The 9,252-nt window shown below is 26.4% G+C and overlaps 1 protein-coding gene across 1 annotated transcript; it reads left to right on the top strand.

Annotated features, from left to right (window-relative positions):
* The first annotated feature begins 77 nt into the window (after window positions 1-77).
* LOC126899544 (membrane-associated progesterone receptor component 1-like) lies at window positions 78-2,733 on the top strand. Its single transcript, XM_050674550.1, has 3 exons — window positions 78-762; window positions 839-985; window positions 2,285-2,733. Exons 1-3 carry the CDS (start codon window positions 441-443, stop codon window positions 2,509-2,511), a joined length of 696 nt encoding a protein of 231 aa, XP_050530507.1. The 5' UTR covers window positions 78-440; the 3' UTR covers window positions 2,512-2,733.
* Window positions 2,734-9,252: the final 6,519 nt, after the last annotated feature.

Genomic DNA, 9,252 nt, shown 5'->3' with positions numbered 1-9,252 from the left:
TGTTTGACACACTAGATTTTATATCACCGCCTGAATTAAATTTACCTCCATAGTTATTCCGTTTTAATAAACATTTCCAATTATCTCGCCCCGCAGTCTTATCAATAATAAACCATTAAATGTATTAGTACATCCTACTATATAATTCAGTTTAATTTCGCGTAATTGTCGTTTAATGTGAACTTAGTTGCATCAGTGTGATTGTGTAGTGAATATTCATACAATTTGTGTTTTCCCTATTGTTTTAATTCTCTCACTTCTTTCTTCGGTTATTATTATTACAAAGTTTTCGTGAGTTGCTGAAACAGGTCAGGGATTGTTACGTCATTTCGATGACTAATTAATATTTTTATATTCCAATTTTAGTTGTGTAACTACCGTTTGGGTTTTTACCCTTTAAAACTATTAAGCTACAATATCTAATTCTACTTTACAATAAAATGTCTGCAAATGTTGGCGGTAGTGTATTAGACGGCGAAAGCGAAATTTATGATGTGTACAGTTTAGGATTTTGGCTTAAAATATTAATTAATGGCAGTTTAATTGGACTAATTACATATTTGTTAATGAAAATATTTATGAAACGTAATGAACCAGAACAAGAAGATTATGTTGATACTTCTTTACCTAAAATGAAAAAAAGAGATTTTACTATTGAAGAACTTCGTGAATTTGATGGCACTAAAGGGGATGGTCGTATTTTAGTTGCTATCAATGGAAAAGTCTTTGATGTTACCAAAGGAAAACATTTTTATGGGCCAGGTATTTAAGGCTCATCAAGCCTTGATTAATTTCTTAATAAAATTCGATTTATTCATTTATTTTGTTTTATTTATAGGAGGAGTTTATTCTACTTTTGGTGGCCATGATGCTTCACGTGGACTAGCAACATTTTCTGTCAGTGGCAAAGATGAATATGATGATTTAAGTGATTTGAATTCATTAGAGTTAGAATCAATGTTGGAATGGGAAACTCAATTCAAAGGTAGGTTTGAATTTAAAATACAATTGTGTATGAATTACACAATTGTATTTTACCTTTTTAAGCAATAAAATCAATTGGATAATAAAAATATTTCATTAATTCTCTTGATTTTTCTACTCTATAAATATAGCTTTTAAGTGAAAATATTAGACATTATATAAATAAATACAAATCACTTGAATTTAACTTAAAGTATATTTAATCTTTGTTTTATTCATTTCCATTTAAAAACATTGTTAAAATTATTTTTCAAAACCCAAATTACTTTATATATTTAATTTTAATGAGGTCTTTTCATTAATTATTATTGTTACAATTTTTTTGTTCTTAGTTTAACTCAAATTAGTCATTCTTCTTTACATTAGAAACCATGCCTTTTTTTAAATTTATGATTTGTTTACAAATGTGTAGTTGTTAAATTTATTTATTATATTTTATCAGTTTTAGTGGTAAATATTTGCCTTTCATTTAAATTAAATTAAATTTTAATTGTTATCTTCAAGGTTATTCTGTTATTATTAACTACTCAACTATATCACAAATTTTAATAATAATAAAAAATTTTTATTATTAGATTTTTAGATTTTGTTATTTTCAGTTTATTTTTGATTTAACTATTATAAGGTTTTTTTCCATACTTTATACCTATTAGGGGTTAGGTAGGTTATTAACTTAGTATTTTTAAATGGCTTACATATTTGATTCTATGCTTCTATATTTAGAATACGTTTCAAAGGTTCAACCTAGTTTTTTTTTTTTAAATTAACTAGGTTTTTGGTTAGAAAATTGTATACTTTGCAACATTAATAACCTTATAAGTTACATAACACTTATATTTTAAAGATACTCTTTTTATAAATAAATCAAAAATATCATATAACTAAACAAAAACAAAAAAAAAATTCATAACTATTTTCATTTTGTGAGAATCATGGTATGTTAATCATCTTATATATAAAATTAATGAGTAGTTTTATGCATTGAAATACTCATAATATTAATTTTTTTTATCTGTTAATGTTTATAAATATTTATTTCTACAAACTAAATAATTGTTATATTTCATAATAAATAATTATTCAATTAAATAATAAACTGATTGCTAATAAGGCTTCTTATATAGGGTGATTGATTAACTATGTCTCACAACTATATTGACTATCTGTGCCTCGTGAGGCATAGTTAGTCAATCACTTTGTACATATATATTATATATAATTATATATTGATAAAATGATGAAAATGTCAGTTTAATGCCAAGTTTATTTGATCTAATTTTATTAATGGAATTCTTTTCAGAAAAATATGATTATGTGGGTCGTTTACTGAAACCTGGAGAACCACATGGTTACTATACAGATGATGAAGAATCATCATCAAACAAACTTTCTGTCAATAAATCAAAAGAGAGTGTCATAGATAATAGTACTCAAGATAACGAAGAAACAAAGACTGAATCTAATAACCAAAAAAACTTGACAGAAAATAATTCTGCCATTAATAATAGTGCCGAAGTAGATAAATAGTACAAACTTTTATACATCACAACATTATATATAAATGCAAAATGGGGGACTTTGAGCGATAAAATCCATAATGGTGATGGTTTCAAAATGTTCTATGGTGGTGTTAAATCTTCTGTTTGTACTTAATATGACTGAATCAATTGTTATTAATTTTTAACTTCTATTAATCTTTTGGGATTGTCAATAAATGGATTAATATAAAAATAAAAACCTAAGCCATAACCTTGTCTTGTTAATTAAAGTTTCTTGTTTAATATTATATCTTTGAAAAAAAAATTATTATTATGTGAAAATAATGGCATTATTGTTTTATTTTAGTTTTAGTTTTCATTAAACAAAATTATATTCTAGTAAACTAAAAAAGAAATACAATTATTTATTTTTTTAAATCATGAATATAAAAATGTACTTATAGAATTTCACTATTTTTGATAAATTTATACTAAGATGTGAAAATAAAACACGTAAAATATATCTCATATGTTGAAAACATAAATTATTCTATCAAATTTGATTTTTTAATTATATATAATACAAAAAAATTGAAAATGTCTTAAGCAACACAAATTTATGTAAATAAAGAATTATACACTACTAAATCTATACATTTGAGATTTGTCATTTTAATATACAATATTGTATAACATAAAAAATAAAATTATTTTCCTCTGAGATTCAATAAAAATAATTGTAAAATTTAGGTTATTTATGTATGACAAAGAATTATATTTAGTTATTTAAAGCCATTTGACGAAAATATCTATTTTTTGTATAAATCAAGCTGTTTATAATTGATATCTGAAATAACAGCATTATTATGAATTATTACAATTACATAATACATATGAAGTTTAGAGTAATACATCTGTTTAAAATTAAATAATTTGTGTAATTAATTTATTCAGATTATAATAATAATTAAACTGATCATACAAATCAAGGGCATGAAACGAAAATTAAAAAATATAGACATTTTTAATTTTCTGATTAACTATTGTTGAGAAACTTAATATGTTGTAAACACAGATAAAAATTCTACATAAAGAAGTTATAAGAATAGTTATTTAAAAAATGAAAAAAAATTTTCCTATTTTGTAGATTGATCCTTTAAACCTAATGTCTAGAAATATTGTCAATGATAACTAATAACATTTTGATTGGTTATTTAATTCCATGCAGATTTCAGGTTTTTATTATCTAGTTGATTGTTTAATAATTATCTTCTATTTTAAATTTATAATTATATATATGTATACAAAGTGTGTTTAGAAAAAACGGGAATTTTTAATTTTGGAGAGTGATTATCAATTTTTATTTTATAACGATGGTACACGTGACCCTGAAATCTGATGAAATTTTCTGCTTTTTTTATTTTATACTTTATCAGTGGAAGCCGCTGAGGTTATACGTGTTTTTAATAAGCCCGTCGATTTTCGTTTATTAAAAAAAATGATCAAAGGATTTCTATCAAATGTTGCGTAAGAAGTGAAAAAAATATGTGAAATGTTAACAATAGTGAGTCTACCATAAGTAAAACAAAGGTTTACGAGTGTTTTCTAATGTCGTGAACCTATGATTATTTTGTAACTTTTAGTTTTAAAAAATTTATATGTAATGTTATAATTTCTAGAAAGTAGAATTATACTGTCAAATACTTTAATTGAAACACTATAAATTATTATGGTATTAATATTTTAATGATTGTTTAATGAACAATGTAAAGATAAAAGGGGACTTGACCATCTTCTGAGTGGTCAGTGATCAATCAGTGAATGTTATATTATAATTAGTTATTATTTTGACTCTTCCTGACAAAACTTATACGCGTGGTCAAACTTGGACTTATAACACCCAGTTTATCACACCGAGATGGCCATGAAGATGTTGAAGATGACAAACGCCCCAGTACATCAATAACCGATTGAAACATGAAAAAAGTGAAAGAAATGGTTATGAACGATCACCGAATTATAATCAGAGAAGTCGCTGTTGATGTTGGAATATCAATTCGCTCATGCCATGAAATTTTTTCAAATGTTTTGAGTATGAAACGCGTAGCAGCAAAATTAGTTTCAAAATTGTTGATCAGGAGTCACTTGAAGAAGTCAACGACGATACACAATTACTGAAACGTGTTATAACAGATGACGAACCATGGGTTAATGGATACGACGTCGAAACAGGCTCAATCGTCTCAATGAAGGCATTCTAGATCGCCAAAACCCCAAAAGGCTCGATCGAATGTGAAGGTTATGCTTACTATGTTCTTCTATTTTAATGGGATAATGCTTCATGAATTCATCACACTAGTTCAAATGGTCAATAAAGAGTACTACATATAACACGCCTTTTGCGTGAAATAATCCGAAAAAAAAGCCAGGATTTGTGACAAAACAATTCGTGACTTTTGCACCCCCATAATGCACTTGCTCACACTCCATTGTTTGTTCATAAATTTTTGTCCAAAAACAATACTGTAACGATTCCCCAGCCTCCATATTCGCCAGACATAGTTCTGTGTGACTTTTCTATTTCCAAAAATATAGAGAACCCTAAAAGCCCGTCGTTTTTCAATCATAAATGACATTAAGAGCGCATCGCTGAATAAGGTGAAGGATATCCCAAAGATCGAGTTTGAGAGGTGTTTGGAGGATTGGAAGAAGTGTTGGCACAAATTCATAGTATCTAACGGGGACTTTTTTGAAGGCGACAACATTAATGTAGACGAATAAATAAATATTTTTTTCAAAAAACAAAAATTCCCTTTATTTTCTGAAAATACCTCGTATATATATATAGATATATATGTATATATGATAATCATTTTGATATTAGCCACTTGATTTTCTCTTAAAATAATTTTATTAAGAAAGTTATTTATGGTATTTTTTTATTTTCATACATTTCTCAATTTATCAATTATTATGTATTTATTCAATTCATCCCTTATACCTTATAAGGGTTAAATCAACATCAACTTCATATTTTTCTAATAGTAATATACATAATTAACTAGCTTATAAGAAAAAATTGAACTAATTAAAAAAATGACTGGCTGATAACAACTTTTGACCATTAATTCGGAAGTTATATCTATTTTAAAATATAGAGTAGTAGTGATGATGTGTGGGTCACATTATTTTTACCATTACTCTACCACACTATTCCTCTATTCTAGACTTAAAAATATTTATAACTTCCAAAATTCTATATTAAAAATTTTTAAAGAACATTCATTTTCTTAATTAGATCATTTTTTATTTTATAAACTAGATAATATATGTATGTTACTATTTGAAAAAAATAAAATTGACGGCCTTCTAAAGTATTAGACATGAATTAAAAACATACTTAATAATTAATAAATCAAGAAATATTTAGAATTTAAAAATAGCAAACAGAATTTTCTGAATATAATTATTATTTTAAGAAATTGGCTATTATTAAAATAAACACTATTTATATAAAATTTGTTTTTTTAAGAATAATATCCCCAATGTATTCATTAAATAATGAATTTTTCATAAAAATTTACAAATTAAAATTTGATTTATTTTTACAATAAATCATAGTAAATATCTAGTTTATTGTAAGAAAAAAATATTTTTAAGGGTAGAATGAGAACCTATTAAATATAAATATAAATAGGTATATTAGTTTTCTATTAAATAAAGAAAAGTCTAATTAAAATTTTGACTGGTCGATAACCAGTTCTGTATTATTATTTGTTAAGTTAATATAATTTTTAGTTATAAGCGAGAGGATTACGAAAAATTGGTCATCAACCAGTCAAAAATTTATTTAGATTGTTCTTCATTTAATTGTAAAAAAATATTTATAGATTCATTTAACTTTCGAGAATTATTCCTAATATATCCTTAGAAATAATTTTTTCTTAAAATAAACTTGATATTTACCACGATTTATAAGAATAAGTCAAATTTGATCTGTATATTTTTATGAAAATATCATTAAACATTGGAATAATATTATTCTTTAAAAATACACTGTATTAATATATGTAAATAAACAACTTAGAAAAAATATCCAAACCAATTACAATCATTATAATTGCCGTTTACAATCAAATATTAATGAATAGTTTTTATTATTTTAATCATATATTAAATTAAACAAGCTTTTATTTGAAATAATTTAAAATGATGTAAGCATTTTGTTACTATACAAAAAGTACAAAAATTAGCTAATTTTATCAAGAATAATGCCAAGCTATCGAGATTTCTATTAGTTTTTAATTTTTCATCTTAAGTATATTTTACACATTGTAATTTAACGTAGATTTAAAGAAGGCAGATTTCTTGAATCGTCAAAAATTAAAAAAAAAAATGATTACATGATTTTTAAACACGCGCGATATGTTTATTAATTATTGAATTTTCAAGGAAAGCATTTCGACAGCAAGGCTAATGTAAAAAGTATCAAAAAAAATTTTGCAGTTTTTATAAGACTGTTTATAAAAACTATAATTTTTTACGACATTTCTCATTATTATAGTGACCGAAGAAAATTTTTCAAAATTATGGCACTGATATCTTCAATTAGATACGTTTTTTACCATATGCTGTATCGTTGAGTAAAATCAGTCTAGTAGGGACGAGAATATTGGCTTATCAGACACAAAAATAAAAAACAGCAGAGTAAAACCAATAGCTTAGCCACTATACATCGAAGTTAATGTAATAATAATTCAGTGAAATACTGTAGTATAAATACTGATTGAAATATTTATACTACTTATTTGAACTTCAACATTTTCTTACTTTCCTGACTCAATGCTAGATATTTTTTACATGACATGACATTTTTTAATAAGATTGATTTCCATAGCTGCTTTTTCAAAATTTGACCAGAAAATGATCAATTAAAGCATTCTGCAGAGTACGTGCAATGAATAGTTAATGTTATAGATATAATTATTGGCATGTTCATAATTATTTTAAATAGTGGTACTGTGTAAGATTGTGAAGCATTTTATACCTCGACACGGCCCGCGTCGCTTCGTTATACACGATGCCCCGCGACTCGTGCCACCTTTATCAGCCGTCGCCCTACTGCGAGTATCTGACTGACCAACACCGCGTGTCATACGCTACGGTGCAAAGTCCAGCAAATGTCGCACGGCCGACGACGACAAATGGTGCGAGAGTCATCCTCCCGTTATGAAAGCGACAACGTCGACCAACCGATCCGCACCCGCCCACCATCGCCATCAACGCTGCTAACCTTTTGTCGCCCGAAGATCAGGCTGGACATCGCGTCGTCGACGACAGCGAAAGTGCCGCGATATTATGCGAAGATTATTATTACTGTGTTAATCTTTTCGGTTTGTTTATTTTTGTTAACGTAATCTGTTGTCGCTCATTTAATAAACGGCCCACGGGTCTCTACCCTCAAAACCAGTGTCGACCACATTTTTGCGACGTAAGTCGTGTCAACCTAGCTTCACTATTCTAACTATTTTTTCATTTTTTAAACTATGAAACATACTATATTTAATTTAAAGCTGAGTTAAGACTAGATATTTCTCTTAAGGTACCGATAAAATAATGAAATCCTTAATAAACAAATTATTACTTGCAATATAAAATAAATTTTTTATCTCAATGATCTAGTTACCATACTATAATTTTCTCATTAATAAAAAAAGCTCTAACAAAAAGAAAAAAATGTAGCAGCACAGCGAAGACAAGTATAGATGATATCGGACAGTGAATAAAAATACCATTATAAGAATTGTTTCCATGCAAATGTGTAATTAGTATTTAATTTTAAAAAATTGGTGAATTTTTCCAAAGCAAAATGAACTCCTATTTCCCTTACTTCGAACTTATTTCGACTATAAAAAGCCATTTTCTCCCGTCAAAACCTGTTGTTTCGGTAATTTTAAAATACACAAAATCTGCGACGCTCTATTCAAGATTTAATAACTATAATTTCAACATGATTAAAATCGTGTGTTTTTTTTGACCTATTGATCATTAAAATTGGTCAAGTGAGTACTGAGAAAAATGAATGACAGTTACAAAAAAAAAACTATTTAGTAAAATAGTTTAATATGAACAAGAAATCCTTTTCACTGTCGTGAACCCATAATTATTTTGTAGATGTTATTTTTAAGGAATTTATATGTAACATTGTAATTACTAGGAAGTAAGAGTATACTGCAAAATACCTTAATCTTAGAAAGTATTATGATATTAATATTTTAATAAACAATGTAAATATAAAAGGGGACTTGACAATCTTCTGGATGGCCAGTGTTCAATCAGTGAATGTTACATTATAATTAGTCATTATTTTGACTCTTCCTGATAAAACTTATCCGCGTAATAGAACTTGGACTTAGAACACCCAGTTCATTACATCACAAAGGGAGGAGACTATAGCAATGGTGTCCTTGATATTCAGTGAAGTTTTACAATCTAAATGAGACAAAAATCAAACGAACTATGAATTATTTTCCACCTGAAAAAAGAATTAAGAATGAAATGCAAAAAAAGTAATTTCGGTGGATGGGGTTCAAATTTTGTACCTGGAAAAATAGCTAAAACTATTATAATATAATCATTTTATAATTATATATTATATAAAAAGATTTAAGTTTAAAAAAATTGGGTTAACTTTTTGAAAAGAATATTCAATTTATATTCCATCACAAATTTCTGGATATCCTGAATTGATAAAATATCCAAAAGGGTCGTCTTGAACAGATTCGAGATA

The sequence above is a fragment of the Daktulosphaira vitifoliae genome, unplaced genomic scaffold (assembly GCF_025091365.1).
Source record: "Daktulosphaira vitifoliae isolate Bord-2020 unplaced genomic scaffold, ASM2509136v1 Scaffold_2, whole genome shotgun sequence".
In the NCBI taxonomy this organism is placed as follows: domain Eukaryota; kingdom Metazoa; phylum Arthropoda; class Insecta; order Hemiptera; family Phylloxeridae; genus Daktulosphaira; species Daktulosphaira vitifoliae.
This window is presented reverse-complemented; position numbering and strand designations above follow the sequence as displayed.

Coding starts and splice junctions, on each gene's coding strand:
- LOC126899544 (XM_050674550.1), top strand. CDS start 441: ATGTCTGCAAATGTTGGCGGTAGTGTATTAGACGGCGAAAGCGAAATT. Junction 763..838: donor AAAACATTTTTATGGGCCAG/GTATTTAAGGCT, acceptor TTTTATTTATAG/GAGGAGTTTATTCTACTTTT. Junction 986..2,284: donor ATGGGAAACTCAATTCAAAG/GTAGGTTTGAAT, acceptor AATTCTTTTCAG/AAAAATATGATTATGTGGGT.